Source organism: Mixophyes fleayi, chromosome 12 (genome assembly GCF_038048845.1).
Source record: "Mixophyes fleayi isolate aMixFle1 chromosome 12, aMixFle1.hap1, whole genome shotgun sequence".
Classification (NCBI taxonomy): Eukaryota; Metazoa; Chordata; class Amphibia; order Anura; family Limnodynastidae; genus Mixophyes; species Mixophyes fleayi.
Window position 1 is genome coordinate 8,739,099 of NC_134413.1, and position 21,536 is coordinate 8,760,634.

The following is a 21,536-nucleotide window of genomic DNA, read 5'->3' on the forward strand; positions in this document are numbered from 1 at the left end:
ATTTAGGAGCAAAACAGAAAAGTGTGAAAGGGGGAAGATAAGGAAGAGGAGCAGGGCAGAACAGGAACAGATCACCCACCCCAAGCTCTGCAAGCCTAAGCATCTTGATAGGCAAGGAGCTGAGCCAATCAGAGCATGGAGCCGATCCCCACTAACACCAGATAGGGCGATTGGTCTTTAGGGATGGAGCAGTCACCAGGAAGGACCAACATGCCAGGGTGCCCTCTATGTAGAGAGTAGGGTGCCCACCAAGATTTCACCGGAATGCCAGTGGGCCAGTCCAAGCCTGAGTGTTTCCTCTGCGTGCTCCCATGTACCCCACAGTCCAATACCACTGCGATATAATGACTAAACTGGCCCAAGTGCTTCTGTGTGTTCCTATGCAAGGAAAACTGGATTGTAAGCTTCTTTGGGGCAGGAAACCATCTGCCTAAAATTCTACAGAGTGTTGTAATATGTTGGTGCTGAATAAACAAAGGAGAACAATAATATTAGTTATTTGTTTTGACAGTTTATCTTTTAATACATAATCTTTATTTGTTGAACTTTGAACATTTTTAAATTTAAAAATATTTGAGTAACAAAATATAAAGTCTACATGTACAGTCGCATTACACAAGTTTATAACACCCCACAATAGAAATCTCCTCTGTACCAAATATTATAGGTATTATTTACAGTGTCACACGCAGAATGGACTTTTGTATAAAACGTTCAGTCAGGAGATTGATGTGTTGTTATCGTGCATTTGCAAGCATGTATTTTCTTTTAATCCTTGAATAGGGCCCAGTCTCTTCGTCAAATATGAAATCCCAGAGAACACGAGCCCACGACTGGTGCTGAGGGAGATTGTCGTAATATTCTGACGCGATCTGCCGAACCTGAGGGAGAAAAATACACCTACTGCGTAAAAGAGAAATCTACAATATGCACCGATGTACAGGACGCTCGTCCAGGGATTGTTCACTATTGAACCATCACAAATAGTCAGGAACATAGAAGATTCCATTTCATCCCAGGAGACCAATATTTATCATTCATCGATCCTGAAAACCCCACTCACATCATCCCACCAATTCATAGAAATCTGTGTAGTACGGTGAAGCAGGGTCTTCTCCTAGGGCCCCCTTCTATAAGGAAGCAGTAGTCCCACCTTAAAGTTGCCTGGAGACAGATTGTTTTGACACTATCTAGAATGCGATTGTCCCTTTAACTTAACTCTCTTAGTTGGACAAGAAAGCATTTGTGCAATTACAGGGATGAAGGGGACTGTACCATACGCACAGGCATATTGGGGGGTGGGGGGGGACTGTACCAGACGCACAGGCATACGGGGGAAGGGTACAGTTCCCAACCCATTAAACCCACCTTTCATCACTAGAAATTTCTACTAAGTCACCTAAAACTGATTTAAGTCTCATAAACCTCCATATGACAGTGACTATTCATGTTCTCTAGGCAGAAAAGAACCTACTCAAACGCATTTCAAACTCCACTTCAGATCTTTAATAAGGATAAAGGTCTTTCTTGATAAAAACCTGAAGTGTAGGTTGAAACGCGTTTTATGAAACTACTACAAGGAATATTTTTTGGAGTTGGAATATTTTGTGTCTTTATATACAGTATAACGCTAGGTTTGTGCTTTTTGTTTTACACATGTATATCACTTTGTGAATGAATGATATATAAGAAGAGGACAGATCTTCATCAGAAGTGTAAGTATTTTTTCAGTCCTATGTTTATTCATATGTTTGGTCTATGATCAATAGAGTTGAAGGTAATTTTCGATCACTTTTTTAGGTGATCATTTAGATTGTTATAAAGTAATCAGGTTTCCACTTAACATTAAGCACTTTTTATGCATATAAACACTATCAGCGCTTGAATATTTAGTCTCTGTCATTTGGATTCATTTGACTTTTTGGGGAAGTGTATATCCCTATTCTAAATTAGGGAAGCTGCTTATAGGAGAGCAGGATACATTTAGTTTTTTTTTTTATCATACACCTCCATATACTCTGAAGGTGATCACAAGCTATTCATTCCTCTTGTCCACAGGGACACGTAGCTCCCACCAACCTTATTTTAAACTTTTGGCTGCGCTGGGAGCCTGAATGAAGGAGCTGTGCGGCCACGAGCATTCATCAGACATTGCCCGATGTGGAGCCGGTAGAACATGTCACTCTGGCGTTCAGGCCAAACATTGCATATTGACATTGATCTTCATTTGGTAATGTTAATTCCTACCCCCAGCTCACCCACTTACTGGAAAACCTCTACAAGCCCATAGGCAAACCGAGGGGGGGGTTTACTAGTTAGTGCCTGGAAACCCCTCTCCAAGCCTGGGGCACTGTATAATTGAAGTGGCTGGACCCTGCCCCCGCTTCACACGGCTCTGCATGAAAACAGAGAGCTACGTGCACCTGACAGTAGCGAACGCAGCATTGCCCATGTATATTATGGGGATAGGAAGAGTTGGAGAGCAGCCAAGCACTTTCTAAAATTATAGTCACGCCCCCATGCATGCTGGTCACACCCACTGGTGGCGTAGTGTGGAAACCCCCTCTACATATCCTGCGTTTGCCCCTGAAGCCATAGAGTAAAAATTATTTGCCATTACGATGAGTGAAGCGGGAGACTGTCAGTGTCCGATATCTTTCCTAACCACTAGCCCTATGAGCTAAGTATTGTTGGACTTTTAATGACTTGCCCATTTATATAAGCAAATACTTTCATTTATTCAGAAACAATTGCTGGCATGTTTGCAGTAATTAACTATACATACAATTTCTATAGAAGGAAAATATGTGCAAACATTTTGTCTTAATTGTTTTTAGTCAATTTAGAGCAAATTAACTACTTTCGTAGTGTATTATTTAAAACACGTAGGGATAGGATATGTGTTACATGGTCTTATTACAGAGAAAGATGGGAGTACGTTGTTCCCATAGAAAGTAAGGTCTTATTAATGTCTGAAGACTTTGCTCAAAGCAAAAAAGGACTATTGTACATTTATTCCCCACAATTGTACACTGGCAGAAGCAGACTTTTTAATGGGAATGTAACCTCAAAAATATTTATTTGCAAAGAAACCCAGTATTCAGTTCCTGCTATTTCTAATACGACACTTTCTCTATTCACCCAGCACCCTAATTACAATACTCTGAGTGGCTAGTCAGTGGTTCCCAAACTTTTGCAGTTTGCGGCACCCTTAGAGTCTCCATAATTTTTTCAACGCACCCCTCCAAAATAATTACCGAGCAGTCCCGTTTTATAAGTAGTTGGGGCAAAAAAAAACGTAATAAGTATTTAGGTCAGGACAGAAATACTTATTTAGTTGTATGTAAAAATAATTCACATAAATACAAGGGAAGAGACTATTTTTATATATTTTTTTCAATTATATTTCTGTCAAAGAATAATTTACAGCTAACTCACACTGCGCCGCCCTCCATCGCATCCACTCACTCTGTGCCCTCCTTCATTATTTTGCCCCTCAATTGCTGTTTCCTATCACCATTCCTCTCAGTTTCTTTACTTACCATACTTGACCATTTTTCTTCTATTTCTTCTGTCTTAAAAATTTGTTGGCGCCAGGGACCCAGCATCCTCTCTACTGCCACTTGTCACTGAATGTTGGGCATGATGACGGCACACCCGACATTCAGTGAGAAGCGAGGAGGATGCTGGGTCCCGGACTGGTAAGCTTTGGGGTTTTCGCCTCCTCCTGGGCACAGCACCACTGTGACAGCGCCGTGGCTCCCCTGGGAGTTGCGGCGCACACTTTAGGACCCTAGGGGCTAGGACACTGATCTTTACTAGTCCTGTATAATCAACCTCCCCCGCCGCTGACTTATTCTCTACCCACCCCTCTCCACAGTTCCAGAGGTACTCAACCCATTTGGATGCTCATCCAAGAGGTGAACATACAGGTGACCACAGGTCCTGGTTGGATTGCCTGGCATTGTCCTTCTTTCTAGGGCAGTACTTTACTTTTTCTTGAACTGCAATGGCCTGAGATTCCTTTACAAAATAAGTTATTACTGTCAAGTTTAAAACAAAAACTCACTTTCTAATTATATCTTACTTCGCTCCCCGAAGCCATTTCCATAGGCTGTGTCTTTACTTTCTCATTTATTATACAGGATGAACTACATTTCTCAGCAAGTTCGAATGTAAAGATATTGTTTCTCTATATGAATCTATTATACATGAGCGATGAGAATACCTGTATCAACAGCTATGAAATACTCCCTTATCTCTGTCTATCTCTGGCATCACCAGTCAACGTATCATCCATCACTAATGCGGCTCTGGTAGAACATTCCTCAGACAGAGATAATATACTTCACGATTGTGCATAACAGACAGCTACCCGAAGTCACAACACAAACGTTTGCCCTCCTGCAGGAGGTTTCTGTCCCTCCAGAGCTCACCTTAAGATTTGACAGGTGTACCCGCCCCAGTCAAACTCCCCACCCGCCTCTGTCTTTGGACTGGTAACATGCCAGCAGCTATCCCTCGAGGTTGAGAGCTGTATACGTTTGTGAACCTTCTATACACGGGCATTATACCCAGAGGTCTGTGGTGAACGGTTATCTAAAGGACTGATTAATTTTCCTATAAAGAATGCCTCTCGACAGATTTATTCAAGAGCGCTAAGAAAAGTCACCTTAAAAGACTATTTGGATTTCTCTAAAAAGACAAAATACAGAGAATGAGGCAAAAATAGTGAATACAATTGAGGGGGAAATGCAGGAGCCTGAAACATATTAATATAACTACTGGACACAGGATGGTCTGTCAGAGCTATGTTACTAATTACAGTTTCTGAAGGTACTTTAAAAATTAATTTCCAGTGACGACAGGGGGAGTAATCAATACTTTCGTGCGGTGTTGAATGCAAAAACTTATGTAGAATTGGATAAAAATCAGTTCTTGGTTCATCAAGAGGAAGTGAAGGTTCTCTTGAAACAAAGGAGGTAACAAGGGTTTATTATGAGAAAAGAGGTGTATTGTATTATGGTGCATTATTCCAAAGTTTCACAAAGATTTTAATTATAAAGAGGGAGATCAATCACAGCTGTAATTGGGTTCTGAATAGAATCCGTTTAAAATATTTGGACTACGGCTTAAGATCCTAGGTTGAGATATCTCTCTGATACTTATAAGTTCTCTCATCAGAACTGATAAGGTTGAAAGATTTGATTTGGACAGATATAGTTACAACCTGGCTATCTATAGCCATCACTTACTTGTGTGGAATCAGCGGATGTGATGATGTCCTTAATCTTATGGAATATTTTGTCATATTTTTCACTCCCAGTGAGTAATTATTATCTTATTACTTATTATTGTCTTTTACTTAAGAGGCACCACAAAAGATACAACACCAAACATAACTTACAGTAATATACAATATACACAGCAACATTACAGAATATATTATTAAAGTAAACATAATTATACTAAGAACAGACATTAAGTTATTACGGGACAGTGAGTGATGGTGAAGTCCAATATGAAGTAGGCCGGTGCTCAAGAAAACATGGCTCGGGAAATAGCCCAGAGGTACAGAGGGGGATGGAATAATAGAAGGAGAACATGAGAAAAGAGGACCCGGCTCCTCAGAGATTATATCCTAAATGGAAGGGGAAGACACAAATAAGGTGGCACCATGTGGGAGGGTGGTGGTGATGGAGGCAACGGAGTTAAGAGGAGTGCTCAAACTTAAAAGTCAAAGAATTGAGTTTTAATGGCACACTTAAAGCCTTGGGGAGTAGATGCTAATATGAGTTTGTGCACAGGAGGAGCAGCCCGGGCAAAGTCCTGGAGCAGAAGTGGGAAGAGGTCATTAGGGTGGTAGTGAGATGGCGGTCAGGTGGCAGAGCGTATGGGGTGGAAAGGAGTGTGGGTAGAGGTTATCGAGAGATGTAGTGGTGGGGGGAGGTTGGCAAAAGACTTTCTAGGTAGGGGTGAGGATAGAGAATAGTGTAACAGAAGATGGGGGAGCTGAAGGAGCCCTGGGGAGCGGGTGTTTGGGGGTAACAATGATTTCAGTCTGAATAAGGTTTAAGAAAGCAATAGAACATCCAAGATGAGATGGCTGAGAGTCAGCAGGAGACACAAGACATAAGGGAATGCCAGAGGTCAGGGGATGAAAGATAGATTTGGTTATCAGCATACAGATGGTACTGGAAGCCAAATTAGCTGATTAGGTTACACAAGGACAACTGGTGTAGAGGAAGAAGGGCAGGGGGCCAAGAACAGACCTTTGAGGAACTGACAGGTAATGAAAGACGGGGGGAGGTGGAGTCCGGTGTGGAGACCAAAAGGAGTAGTTGGTGAGCCAAGAGGAAAATCAGGAGAGCGAGCAGTGTCATGGACACCTATAGATTGAAGAGATTGCATAAGGACTGGGAGGTCAATGGTATCAAAGGCAACAGAGAGGTCAAGATGACAGACGGGAGAAGGGTCCCTGAGATTTAGCTGAGAGAAGATAGTGACTTGAGAGCAGTTTTGTTAGAGAGGAAAGAGCAAATCCAGGATGAAGTAGGTCATGGAGAGAGTGAAAGGAGGTGAGATGGTTGAAAACAATCTGTTCGAGAAGTTTGGAGGCAAATGGAAGGATGGCAGTAATTAGCGTCGAAGAGTCAAAGGACAGATTTTTGAGCATTGGGGATAAAAGAGCATATTTTATGAAGAAAGTGAAGGTACCATAAGAGAGAAGGGGATATGTTGACAAGTCAGGAGCAGGCCTCAAGAGAAAGGGATTGGATAGATGAGAGGGGATGGTGTCAAGGGGGCAGGTCGAGTAGGGTGTGCCAGTCATCATCATCATCATGAGAAGGTGGGTGTGCTAGCGGGGTGGAGTTTCAGTGGCGAGTGGGAGATAGTGTTCCCAGGGAAGGGTGGGTGGGGCACAAGGTGAAATGAGAGGTACTGAGGGCAGGAGATGTCATGATGTATGGACTACATTTTGGAGGTGAAGTGGGTACCAAAGACAAGCAGAGAGTGGGGAGGGGTAGTTTGGATGGGAGAAAAGTGGAGATGGGAGTGTATCGATGGGTGATTGAGAGGCAGGAGTGGGAATTCATTTGGGAGGGAGTAGAGGGAGGGGATCGTTTGGAACAGAGGGCAGCAGAAAGATGAGCAGGAAGGGGGACTACCCAGGGAGGAGTCAGGGGGTAGGGGGAGATAAGGGAGGGGCTATGAGTATCTAGTACATGGATATATATACCTACCATAGGCAGCTTGCTTCCAGGAATGCTGGGGAAATCATGGTGCTCGGTGTGGTAGCCTACATTAAACGTAATCAAATTCAGAGATCCATAGTACGAATAGGTCTCGTGTCCTTTCATAAACATGTAATGTTCGGAGATAAAATGTCCTGATATCGGATGGAAACCCAAACAGAATATGGAGCCAGCCACCAAATAAACCATGGGCTTCAGGCCACAAGTGCGATACAGTAAGAAGTCAGCTGAAAACTGGACCAGAGCATTCCATACTTCCATCCTGCTGATCGGCTTGGGATTCACGTATAGCGGCCGTAAGACGTAAAACAGCGGCTGAAGGATCAGCCACACGACTTTGCGGCAGGGGGTGCAGAAAAACCACCCTTCGAAATCCGTCGGTATGTCCACGTCCAGGTTGTCCCCTCCCAAGTAGCGGTGGTGATCGATGTGGTATTTTTTAAAGGATGCCGAGTAGGGCATGCCGATTGGCAAGTTGGCCACCATCGCAAACCACCTGTTCCATTTGGCCTGCCTGTTCCCGAAAGCCACATTGTGAGAGATGTCGTGGATGGCCAATGTCAAAGAGTGATTCACACAACCACCAAAGGCGTAGGCCCAAAATAGAACCCATTTCCAAGCCAAGTCTCGCACTAGATGACAGGCAAGAAGCTGAACTGCAACCATTGCCAAGACGATCCATTTTAGATGGTGGTCTGGTCCCATTAGAGATTTGATTTGTGGATACTTCGCTAGGGGAACAAAAAAAAATAAACAAAAATTATATCCTCAGAACCATGTACTTGCAATAATCTGCTTGTGTATTGTAGAAGAGAGCATTTTGCATTTAAAAGTTTTCTTCCCGAGACAAAATTCCGATCATATTTCAGGTCTTGGTATACAACATGCTTTTCTGTTTACAATGTTAGATCTGAAGGCATATGGCAAAATATAAGTTAAAGCAGCAGTCCTAGGCTATACGAATCTTGGCAATTAAATTACTTTTCTTTGGTTTGTTTCCTCAGGCTTCCATTAGTGATTTAGAATTCTGAGTGTTCACAGCGACATGTAACTACCATGGCAACCACAGTCATGTGAAGCAGAGAGGCTTTGCAAAACCCCTGTGAGCTCTGTGCACTCTAAATCTCCCAACACCCCCCCCCCCCCCAGATCCAGGGGGATAGGCCATCACCTCCTTCCTAGCAGCACACTAGATACCTTTGCATGGCGGCCGATAGGTCCGATCAAAGCGAGAAGGGGGACGGGGCAAACCAATCAGAGTGAAGGAGGGGCGTGGCTATGATAAATCAACCCCCTCCACCATCAATCAGTATAGGTCCACCCCTGATTTTCTGAATCTGGAGGCGTGTGTGACTGGCAGCCATACTGTTCTCCCCTCCAAAGAGATTTTGAGAAAGGTAATGATTTGTGGGACAGCTAAGAGAAGGGATTTGAATCAGATGCATGCTCAAAAAGTACTTATATTGCTACTTAAAGGAAAAATATGTGAGATTGCAACATTAATAGAGAAGGCAAACCACAATTTACATTCAATGTAATTATTATTGTGGACACCACAAATTAGTCTGTAGAATAAGAATGAAGAAATCCAAATTAATACATGTATAGCCATTATATGAATCTTTTTTTTGTATATATAACCCTTGCTGAAGCAAATCTTCAGTAGCTACTCAAAATATTTTTGGGATGGAGAACTCCCTTTAAAATCGATAATACAATTTGTGCATAACGTACATGTGATCCATATTGCCACTTAATTTACCAAAATCATTTACTGTATAAAAAATATTTTGCAAGCAAAGTTATTCATTTACTGTTGCTTCTTGGAGGAAAAATTTAAATCCAGTTTAAATTTAAATCAGTCTCCCTGCTGCACCAAGGGTTAACTGCTTGGCGGAAATCTGCAACATTAATCGCCTGAGTATTGTATTCCAAGTTCTATTGTAGCGAAGGAAGGAGGGATGTGACAGCCCAAATTATCTTCTGAAACATATCAGCTGGTCCTTCCAGCTCACAGTTGGATATTTTACAAACAACTAATGTATGGTTATTTTGACACTATCAGGCAACAGGAAAAGTTTATTTGCAAGTTATCTATTATATAAAAAATATTTAGTTTTCGATTTGTTAAATCTATCTTTGAAGAAAGCATAGTTATGCCTTTTGTGTTGCAAACAAATCTGTTATTGCTATTTTGTAGACTAAATATTGCAGAATTACCCAGCTCACCTTTGTTAGGGACAGTCTACAAACAATGTCAGAACAGTTTTCTGCTGGATACCCACTGGGGTTTGAACAATGGAAGTTAAAACGCCAGTGAAGCTCAGCGTGTTAATGAACACGAGAGTGTTTGCTATTACAAGAGCTTGTTAACCACCAAATGCCAGTCAGGGGTGTCATTAGAGGACCCTAAATTGACCATGCATTTACATTGCGTTGAATGCAAAAAAATGGAGCAGACAGCATCCAAATAACCACATATATATTGCTAAGCCTATTGGGATGACCGATTTATTTTCTTAACCCATGCTGGTTTGAATGATTGCTGGGACTGATAGTACCACGGAGCATATGAATACCTACATGGATATTGTGATTGTGACACTTGCTGGTTTGTTGAGACATTCAACCAGCTTCTCCCTAGGCTTCAGAACACCTGGGGGTAAATGTATGAACCTCTGGATTCTTCAACTCCGGCGAGAAACTTCCCATTATAAGGCAGCGCCGCTTTAAATTTAAGCGCTGAAGACGCTGAACTCGCCGGAGCTGAAGAATCCGGAGGTTCATACATTTACCCCCTGGAGTGTCACAGGGTAGCCAACACTGGGCTAGTGTGTAGTCTGATAGGGCGAGGGAGAAATCTTGGATAAGGGAGTGAGATGGGGGATGAAAATCATGTACTAACTGTCATACAGTGAAGAGTTGGGGGTGAGGGCTGAACATGAAACGTACTGAATTAGGCCCCCACTTGATTACCTTGACGTTAATACACTACAGAAATCTCAAGGGCCAGAAGTGATATCGCCACTTGGGATATTATTAAGAAGGCAAATATTAATAAGAATTGACATCAATCCCAACCACCATCTTAATCTCCCTAGGTTACCCTATTACCACCCTCTACACAGCTAACACAAGACAACAACCCTCTGACCAACATTGCCACACACACAGCCCACTCAGTACTTTTACATTTGCATTCTAGTTGGTCCATTGTGCAATACGATGTAGCACATGCCCTTGCCCTTGTGTTTCAAACTCCCATTGTCCCATAGATTGTAAGCTTGCGAGCAGGGTTCTCTTACCTCTCTGTCTGTATGTATTACCCAGTATTGTCTTATTAATGTTTGTTCCCAATTGTAAAGCGCTACAGAATTTGCTGGCGCTATATAAATAAATGTTGATGATTATGATGACATTGTACTCCATATTGTTTTGGAATCTGTGTGCATTAGTATTCCAATTTAGGATCTAAGCACAGAACTATGAGAGGTGATTTGCTGCAAAATAATCGCAAAATGTACTCTATATAAGATAATATTTTATTTAACAATAAAAGTTACGTTTTAATTAATGTTGTGGTTTAATGTATAAAGGATTTATATTTAATATATAAACCACATAGTGCACCATTAGATCCAGTTCCTTTTTCTCTTTCTTATTGATTTAGTATATATTAACTGGATATATTAGCACCTCAAAACAATATGAGAAGCAAAGATCCTTATAGGAAAGCTAGATAATGGATAGATAAAAAGCTTTAATGACTATATGTGGTTTTAGGAATTAACTAGTGTGACAATAACCCAAATAAACTGCTTTGCTGCCTTCCCTGTTAGACTGTGTCCAAACTAACCAGCCTTATAGACTAGACCAGCAACTTTTTAACCCCCCACCGTTACCTGATGAGCGTTGGCTGGTTTAATTTGGGGACTGGAAGATTTAGCTGAATTCTGACTATTTGATCAATATTCTCTATCATACAGCATTTCCTTTAGTTCATTATTGACTCCCGCAACAACATGTGTTTCCAAAATAAATACACAAACAAATTAGACACTTTGACAGTGTACTGCAATAGAACGGCACTGATGTTTTGCCACATTTTGGATTAAAAACATTTACAACCAACAACATTGTTTACCAGATATGCAAGCTTTGTGGTATGCAAGACATTAATAGAACTAATTAGTTTATTATCTGTGTGTGGATCATCTGTGCACTCCAAGATAAATACCAGAAATGGCAAAATCAGGATTTCAGACAGGTCTAATAAATATACTGTTAAGTCTTGTTACTTATCACAGTGCTGCAAAACAACAGGTAGCTAGTTGATCACTAATTAGCTGCTAATGTGACCTGAAGCTAGGCTAATTGACTGAATGGAGCAGGAGAGGCTGACTGCTGTGCAAGACTCATAAACAGACTCCATACACCTGCACACAAAGGGATTCCAAATCAGTACAACAGGAAAACCTTATCATAAAATTTTAACTGAATTGTCAGTTACACAAGGATTCCAGAGATCTAAAAGCATCATGTTTTGTTCATTAGTATGTCCCTCTGAATTGCTTCTTGGTAGCAGACAGTATCAAACTCATATAACCAGTATATAAAAAGTTAACACAAGTGATTTGGAGCCAGATACAAGGCAGGACACAATCAAATACAAATGAAACACACAGATCTGCATTGGATTCTACAAGAAAAACAAATGGCTCAATATATGCAAAGTGGCATAAAAGTTATTTTTATGGAATTTAAGGATATCAATGTGTGGAAATGTCATTGCTTATATTAGTACAAAGTTTTAAAAAAAATGGATTAAAATTTCAGATTACAATTTATTGCTTAAAGTTTAAATAAAATGCAATAAGATGTAAAATAAATGTACACACTGATATGTAACAGTGATTCAACATAAGTACTGTACCTCCCAATGTGGCACAGTTGGAGGGTATGGAAAATGTACCTAATATTTCCTTCCTGCGATTGGTGTGAGGTTGATCTGTGTAGACCCATTCAAAGTCTCTGCGGGTCACTTTGTTGCCCATTGTTCCTGAGCCCAAGACTCCAATCTCTTGTTCCTCTGCAACAGGACTGAGAGAGTTGGAGGAGTGAGCCGGGTCTTATATAACCTTTCCTGACCGAAGGGGCGGAGCTATAGACACTGGGATTACACAGCACTAACACAATACACATCATTCAATGTAATCTATTGTGTTACAATGTAATGGATAGAACACAGCCTATGGACAATATAAGCAACCAGAAATACAGTAGCACACACAATAATTTAACAGTCATTATCACTGAATTTAATGTACACCTTATGGCACAACTTTCCCTCATTTAGGTGCAAAGGCTAATTCTTAGATTTTTGGAGAAATGTGTGAGAAGAAAAAAATGTGGTGTTGCCCATAGCAACCAATCAGATTCTATCTCTTCTCTGGTGCAGAATAGAAAAAGAAAGCAAACATTTGATTGGTTGCTATGGGTAACGTCATATTTTTTTCATTGCACTAATCTTTATGAACGATCCTTGTGGTACAAATGTTTGCACCTATAATCAAACAATTTGAGCATTGCGCTAGCTGCTAGGTTATATTATCATTTAATTGGTTAGCTTAATAAAAAGTCAGAGAGGGTCATTTACAAACCAGAAAAAATGCATGCCCACAACGCATTTAATTGTTTGCATATGCTCCTAATTGTGTTATATGTATATAGGTACACATCCCCATGCTACTTTTGGAAACTACCCCAGTAAAACAGCTCTGTTTGAACTTTTTTTCAGGAAAGACTAAAACTATCTGTCTCATTTATCCTGAGAATGTCTCTTTTTGGGGTGAATTTATCAAACCTTCTAAAATAGGAAAAGTGGAGATGTTGCCCATAGCAACCAATCAGATTCTAGCTATCATTTATCTAGTACATTCTAGAAAATTATAGCTGGAATCCATGCTGCCCAACATGTTTTTTCCCGGCAGCGGGACAGGGGGCGTGACCACATTACAATATGGGCATGGTCGCAGGTTGACAAGGACGCGGCCACACCCCCAGAGGATTGCATAGCGTAGTAAAGCGCTAGGTTGCCCATTAGATACCACCCTCCTCCCAACATTCCCACCCAAACATGTCCCTGGGCAGGACAGAACCCTAAAATCGGGACTGTCCAGCTGAAATCAGTCTAAACCCTGTGTAATTTACCTGCAATCCACAAGCTACCACTAAAACAGGGTGAGGATACGTATATCATCATCATCATCATCATGATATGTATATATAAAATGAAATCATTAAAACAATAATCATTTGTACAACAAATAACTAGTATGGTAGATATTGCTGTATAACTGAAGCAGAAGCTTTAATGCTATATATACACACACACATATATATATATATCTATATATATGTATATATAGATATATATATATATATATATATATATTCACACGCCGACACAACCTAGCTCCTTTCCATAGGCACGGACAATTTCTATGTGCTCCTATCATGATTTAGACCACCATCTAGTGAAGGGGGGGGGGGGGGAGGGTTGGTAATGAGACCACTTTACCTGATAGTGGAGAAATCTTCAGCATTCAACATAAAAGGGTGACTTTAGTTCCGGTCGCCGTGGATTACAGCGCTTTGCACTAAATTACTAATTAATCCTTGTAGTGGTCCTGAAAACAAAGGAGTAGATTTTCTCCTGGGCAAACCATGTTACAATGTAAGGGGTGCAAATGAGTTTATTATTTTGCACATAAGGAAAATATTGGCGTTTTTTCATGCAGCACACAAATACTTGATTGCTTTATTTTTACACTGAAATTTAAAGTTGATCTAGGACCATACTTGGCAACTCTCCCGGAATGTCCGGGAGACTCCCGAAATCCGGCTTGGTCTCCTGGGAGAGCAGTCAATTCTCCCAATTCCCGGCCGGCTCTACAAATTAAATGGAGGGGGCGGGGCTTAGTGGTGGTGGGTACGTGTCATTGTGGCCCAGCCCCCTATTTTATTGGCCAAAAAAGTGATGATATCTTTGGGGGTGGAGCTAGGGATACCATTCTTCAAGCCCCGCCCACACCCACCCACCTGCCTCCCGGAACACATATCTAGGACATGCATACTCTTCCCCAACTTTAAATCCCCCTCCAATGCAACATCGTAGGTGTAAATTGACTCCTTATTTTGACTTTGCATGCCTTAATGAATCAGGCCCAGTGTGTGTATTTGCTTACAGCATCACATTGTATATGTTCAATTCTGAAGTACATAAATCAGTTGTCGTCCTTTGATGAATAAATACTGAACTGTTTTATTTTGTTTATGCATGGCAAAATAGACCCAAAGACGGGTAATTTATGAATTGTGTAATATTCGGATGCTCAGTACATTTCCCTTGAGCATAGCAAGCTGCAACCCTTCACTCATTATTAGAACTACCCCAGTAAAATGTTCTGTGCGACCTTCTTGAAATAATCACATACTGCAAAACGTAACCTTGTTTTTATATGTAGGTGAATAATTAGGTGCATTCAGGCTCCTATACTGCACACAGGCGTTGTCTGCCCAGCTCCTCCCACAAAGAGGCAAATTGGCAGCATGGTGGCTCAGTGGTTAGCACTTCTGCCTCACAGCACTGGGGTCATGAGTTCAATTCCCGACCATGGCCTTATCTGTGTGGAGTTTGTATGTTCTCCCCGTGTTTGCGTGGGCTTCCTCCGGGTGCTCCGGTTTCCTCCCACACTCCAAAAACATACTGGTAGATTAATTGGCTGCTATCAAAATTGACCCTAGTCTCTCTCGGTCTGTCTGCCTCTGTGTATATTAGGGAATTTAGACTGTAAGCTCCAATGGGGACAGGGACTGATGTGAATGAGTTCTCTGTACAGCGCTGCGGAATCAGTGGCGCTATATAAATGGTGATGGTGATATTTCACCCCACAGTTGCAGCCCTTTCCAGATGCAAAATCCATGCACAGTGCAAAAACAGCATTTACACAAACCATGTTACAATGTAAGGGGTGCAAATTAGTTTATTAGTTAAACTGGCTGTTTTTTTCATGTCGCACACAAATACTTAAAAGCTTTATGTTTACACTGACATTTAAAGTTCATCTAGGACATGCCCTACCCCAACTATAAATCTGTCCCCACATTTTAAATTTAGCTCCAATGCAACATGGTTTTGCGAAGGTGCAAAGTTACTAATTTTTTGGGCTTTCCTTTCCTTAATGAATCAGGTCTAATGTGATCTCAGCCATAACAAGCCAGGCAAGTGTGCACTGCATCTAGACAATACATGTAATTCTACGGCTCTCTACCCTCTGCCATACCTCCATTTTTATTTTCTTAATTGTTTAGATATTTCTTTTAAATCAGATAAATTCTGAGGGTAGAGAATTTATATATGCTTGTTTGTTTTTGACTGCTTGGTACTTGCTAGTTTTTGTGTTAAATTCTAGGTATCTAGAGGGCCGACCAGAATTCACCTGAAACCTAAAGAAAGTGTGTAACGTATTAACCCAGGAAGGATTGCATGGCTGCTTATATATCGGCAGGGATTATGGTCCTTAACGGAGATCCACAGTGGAAGCCAATTGTCTGTTGAGTTTGAGGAGTCGCTGCCAGCAGGGAATCCAAAGGAAAGATGGGAAGTAATACGGTCTGTACGAGAGCCAGAATTGGGACCTCCCTCCCTGTACCCAGAAGCCATCTCTGTGTGCCAGAGCGGGGTTAAAAGATCGATAACAGGAGACACCAGGGGGTAAAGGTATCAAGCTGAGAGTTTTCCGTCGGTTTTGAAAAACCAATCAGATTCCAGCTATCATTTATTTAGTACATTCTACAAAATGACAGCTAGAATCTGATTGGTTGCTATAGGCAACATCTCCACTTTTCAAACCTGCTGGAAAACTCTCAGCTTGATACATTTACCCCCAGGACTTCTGAAGTGCTTGACACCTGAATCTTGGGGGTAAATGTATCAAACTGAAAGTTTTCCGGTGGGTTTGAAAAGTGGAGATGTTGCCTATAGCAACCAATCAGATTCTAGCTGTCATTTTGTAGAATGTTCTAAATAAATGATAGCTAGAATCTGATTGGCTTTTCAAACCCGCCCGAAAAACTCTCAGCTTGATACATTTACCCCCTGGTTGGTGAACTTAGAGGAGATCTGTAGACAGGACTGGCTTGGGGCTACAGCTCCTGCTGGACGGATCAGAGGTTACAGAGAAAGACTGTGAGGACTAGTGATCTTCTTCCTTGTTGCCACCAGACTGTACATGAGATGGATACCCCATCAGTTAGCTATAGAAACCAGTAACAGTGATGGTCTGTTGTCCCCGTTTATACTAATGTGTTACATTGTGATTGTTAAGTCTTTAAAAGTGCAATAGAGCTGTTGAAAATTTGTTTTAAATAAACTTAATATCCTTAGATTTGCATTTAAATACCTTCCCACATCCACATTATTGGGGCAGGTGGTAAGCAGGACTATAGCCCAAAAACTGTTGACTTCTGGTGCAGGGGTCATTTCAGGTACACTCTCCGCCGGTTGGTGCTGAAAACTAGGCTGCAGATGCCCTGATATCAGACACGGTGGGCAGTGATTAGAGATTTTGGGAGCCATACCCTGTTATTTTTATCACTTCTCTGCACTTTTTATTTGTAGTTACTAAGGAGGTGTATTTTCCTACCCATGGTTCATTAGTTAAGATATTGAAAACAACCATAGTATTATTTTAAACCTATGAAATGTGTTGTCCTTGGTTGTTCCAGATCGGGAATTCAGGACACTTTATCGTCCCTTTGATCGCTGAGACAATGAGAGCTCATACTGTGAATGTTTTTCCTTACAGAAATAAAAATACAAACATAGAACGTGTTCACATGTCCTGCTCTGAGACAAGGGGAACTCTAAGGGACTATTTTTCTCACCCTGAGAAGAGTATTTGTGCTAAAGGTAATAGATTAATTGTCAGCTGGATAGAGACAGAGGGCTAGATTTACTAAACTGCAGGTTTGAAAAAGTGGAGATGTTGCCTATAGCAACCAATCAGATGTTAGTTATCATTTAGTTTGCACATTCTACAAAATGACAGCTGGAATCTGATTGGTTGCTATAGGCAACATCTCCACTTTTCAAACCTGCAGTTTAGTAAATATACCCCAGTGTCACTCAGATACAGCACAATGCAGACACATACTGAATATACACCTGTGTCATTAACTCCTTAATGGGTTATTATTACCTCAATGACCGGAACTCATTTTAAAACTTTGTTCTGATTTTGTTAAACATAATTATTATTTTCTCATTTTTGTACCCAAGAGAATTTCTAATTGTCATTTTATTAGTTTTCTGCAAGACCGATTGATTTCTCTTTGTAGTATATACACAAGTAAACATATTATACGAGGAAAAAGTGGATGTCATAATTCTTCCCACATTTACCTTTACACAATTAAAATTAATCACGTATAGTCAACAAAATAAATTCATTTTCATCCCATATTTACACTCACATGCTGCATTTAGATCAATATTAGTTTAATATTTTATGTGTAAACACTGAGAATCAAACATGACTAGAATATCTTTAGATGACATGATGACACCAAATTAATACCCCCCCCCCCTTAGATCCCCTACATTAGCCACGAGCCAGCTATCGGTGCCAGCCTGCAGTCCCTCCAAAGCTCCTCATTAATGCTCTATAAAAGCTGAGAGAGATATGGGGGTAAATGTATCAAGCTGTGGGTTTGAAAAGTGAAGCTGTGAATCAACCAATCAGATTCTAGTTATCATTTATTTAGTACATTCTACAGTATGAGAACTAGAATCTGATTGGTTGCTATAGGCAACATCTCCGCTTTTCAAACCTGCAGCTTGATACATTTACCCAGTGGATGACTGTGCAGTGAGCTTGGCTCTTGGTTATACACAAATGGCCCCTTCCTCTCTCCTCTCTCTATATTTAATGAACAAAAACTCCACAAAAAGTAGAATTGTTCTCTAAATTGCACCTGAAATTAATAACTACCATTTTCTGATTGCAACACACAGAAAAAGCCCATTTATTGCGTTTTTACACGATGAATAGGTAAAATTGACAAACTTCAGAGCCAAACATAGGTTTTCAGTAGGATTTCATCTTTATTGCTTTTATCCAGAATATTCACATTCACTATAATAATTTGTAAATTCAATGTGCAGTAGTAGCAGGGACCAGCTTCTCATACTATAAGCAATGTTCTTGGCCTAGACACATTACTAAGCTTTGAAAATCATTGGGATTGACAATGTAATGAAAATGTATCGGCAAACACCAACAATTAGTTATTTATACAATAGTGACAGTCAAAATTACATAGTCACAGTAGTCAAAACAAAATTATTGTAAGTCTAGAGGACATGGGACTCTGAAATGGGTAACGAGGGATACACAACACTGTTTGGGCTAAACAAAACTGGTCTTTTGCATTTTGGACCCGATGCAGTTATACGCTGAATGGGCGTAATTTGCGCTCAAAAAAAGCTGAACGTAAAAGTTGCATATTTACACTCACATGCTGTATCAGAAACATATCCCCAGGTTTACTCCAAGCACACATCACAGACACACAAAAGCACAATACACCAATCAGACACAGCATTAAAACCACTAACAAGTAAAGTGAATAAGATAGATTATCTTGTTACAATGGTGAAGTCAGTTCTTGAAGTTGATGTGTTGAAAGCAGGAAAAATGGGCAAATGTAAGGATCTGAGCGACTTTGACAAGGGCCAAATTATGATGGCTAGGTAACTGGGTTAGAGCATCTCCAAAACGGCAGGTCCTGTGGGGTGTTCCTGGTATGCAGTGGTTAGTACCTACCAAAAGTGGTCCAAAGATGGACAACCGATAAACCGGCGACAGTGTCATGGGCGTCCAAGGCTCATTGATGCGCGTCGGGAGCGTATGCTAGCCCCTCTGGTCCAATCCCACAGAAGAGCTACTGTAGCACAAATGGGTGCAAAAGTTAATGCTGGCTATCAAAGAAAGGTGTCAGAACACACAGTGCATCGCAGCTTGCTGCATATGGGGCTCTGTAGCCACAGACCGGTCAGAGTGCCCACGATGACCCCTCCCTGTCCACTGCTGAAAGCACCTACAATGGGTACGTGAGCGCCAGAACTGGACCATGGAGCAATAGAGGAAGGTGGCCTGTTCTGAAGAATCACGCTTTCTTTTACATCATGTGGATGGCCGGGTGCGTACATTGTTTACATGGAGAAGAGATGGCACCAGAATGCACTACGGGAATAAGGCAAGCTGGTAGAGGCTGTGTGATGATCTGTGCAATGTTCTGCTGGGAATCCTTGGGAAATGTTATTCCTTGATGGCAGTGGCCTCTTTCAGCAGGATAATGCGCCTTGCCACACTACAAAAAATTGTTTAGGAATTGTTTGAGGAACATGACAAAGAGTTCAAGGTGTTGATCTGGCCTACAAATTCCCCAGATCTCAATCCGTTCGAGCATCTGTGGGATGTGCTTGGAAAATAACTCCGAACCACGGAGGCCCCACCTCGCAACTTACAGGACTTAAAGGATCTGCTGCGAACGTCTTGGTGGCAGATACCACAGGACACGTTCAGAGGTCTTGTGGACTCCATGCTGTGACAGGTCAGAGCTGTGTTGGTGGCATGAGGGGAACCTACATAATATTAGGCAGGTGGTTTTAATGTTGGGGCTGTATGGTGTATATACCTGAGCAGCGGAGGCAATCGCAAATAGCCAATCACACGAGATTTGCTCATCACCCGCTATTTGCACCTGCCAACCTGCAAATTATAAGTCTTTCCCAGGCATATGTGAGTCTTTTTACTGGTCAGTATCTTCACAATTAAGCAAATACGCCCTTCCCGTACTCAGCCTATGTTAGAACTGCCCATCCCACTTCTCCAAGCGCAAGCTGGCGTAAATTACAGAATCACGCAAACCTGCGTGGGAGCATATGCGCTGGACTCACACAGAGTGATCTAACACAAGACATATATACCAACGTTGCATCAGTCCCTTTATGTACACTTTAGAAGTGTCGGCAATAGATTATATTGTTCCTGATCACTCTCCCCAAGATTTGACAAACCAGTCCATTTACGGACCAGCCGGAAAGGATTATGAAACATTGAAAACACTGTAACAATATTGAAAAATGTACTTAGGATACACCGTTTTACCGACAAAACCTTTGTAACGTAAAAAAAACCCTTTTCTGGTTGAGAAGGTGACGGCACACACTGGCCAAGGGAGGTTATATATGGTCATCTTCCAACCGGGTAGGAACCCTGATGCTGTAATCCCCGACAAGACTCAGCGTGACAGCTTCAGTGCGTATTCTCAGCAGCCCGACATATTGTTAATCACGGCTGTTTACTATACTGACTTGGAGTGAATGCGATTAATTAACAGCCTGGCAGCACAGAATGACGTCGATGTGCATGCCGACACTAATCTTTCTACACTTAAGAGTACAGACATAGAATAGGTAAAGGCTACATTATGTCACCTTTAGGTAAAAGGATTAGTGTTGGCGTGCACATCGACGACATTCTAAGCGCTACGGAATATGTTGGTGCTATATAAATAAATGATGATGATGATTATTCTGTGCTGCCAGGTTGTTAATTAATCACATTCACTCCAAGTCAGTATAGTAAACAGCCGTTACTAACAATATGCCGGGCTACTGAGAAACTTGCACTGAAGCTGTCGCGCTGAGTCTTGTCGGGGGTTTACATCATCGGGAATACGATTACCACCGCATTAACCAACATGCCCGATAACAATCTGGTTGGACAATTATCGGTCATCAGTGATTTTAGGACCACACACTCATATCTGCTGCAATAATCGGATGCCGTGCAGCCCGCATTAAGAGGTCTATTATATTTTAAGTGGTGATAATCCAAATTGTTGGCGTAAACGCTGGCAAAAGGCTATTTCCCATAGACCTCTATGAGGACAGCAGTATTAGGTAATTCTTTTTCGCTCCAGCGAAGCAGGAGAGGCTGCTGGGAGAAAGGGCTACGTGCATAGCGCCTTCTCCGTTCACCAGCAGCGTTTAGCTGCTGGGTCTATGCCGCTGGGGTTCCCAGAGAAACCCTGGCATAATAAATTGTAGTGATATTGAGGACTACCACTCTGAGGTCCATACATAGATCCCAAAGCGACGGTGTTATAATGATGCATTTGTAATGCAATGTAAGTGCATGTAAATGGAGC

The 21,536-nt window shown here is 41.4% G+C and overlaps 1 protein-coding gene across 3 annotated transcripts in view; it reads right to left on the reverse strand.

The window, feature by feature from the left end:
• Positions 1-511: 511 nt before the first annotated feature.
• DEGS2 (delta 4-desaturase, sphingolipid 2) overlaps positions 512-21,536 on the reverse strand; it is a 21,691-nt gene continuing 666 nt past the window's right edge. The window contains exons 1-3 of one of the 3 annotated variants that reach the window (XM_075193548.1): positions 12,229-12,344; positions 7,245-7,987; positions 512-881 (exon numbers count right to left, since the gene is read on the reverse strand). In XM_075193548.1, the coding sequence (XP_075049649.1) occupies positions 738-881; positions 7,245-7,987; positions 12,229-12,310 (969 nt within the window). In that variant the 5' untranslated portion in view covers positions 12,311-12,344 and the 3' untranslated portion in view covers positions 512-737. Of the gene's footprint in view, positions 882-7,244; positions 7,988-12,228; positions 12,345-21,536 lie in introns of those variants that run through there. The other 2 variants (XM_075193550.1, XM_075193549.1) reach the window with 2 other exon arrangements.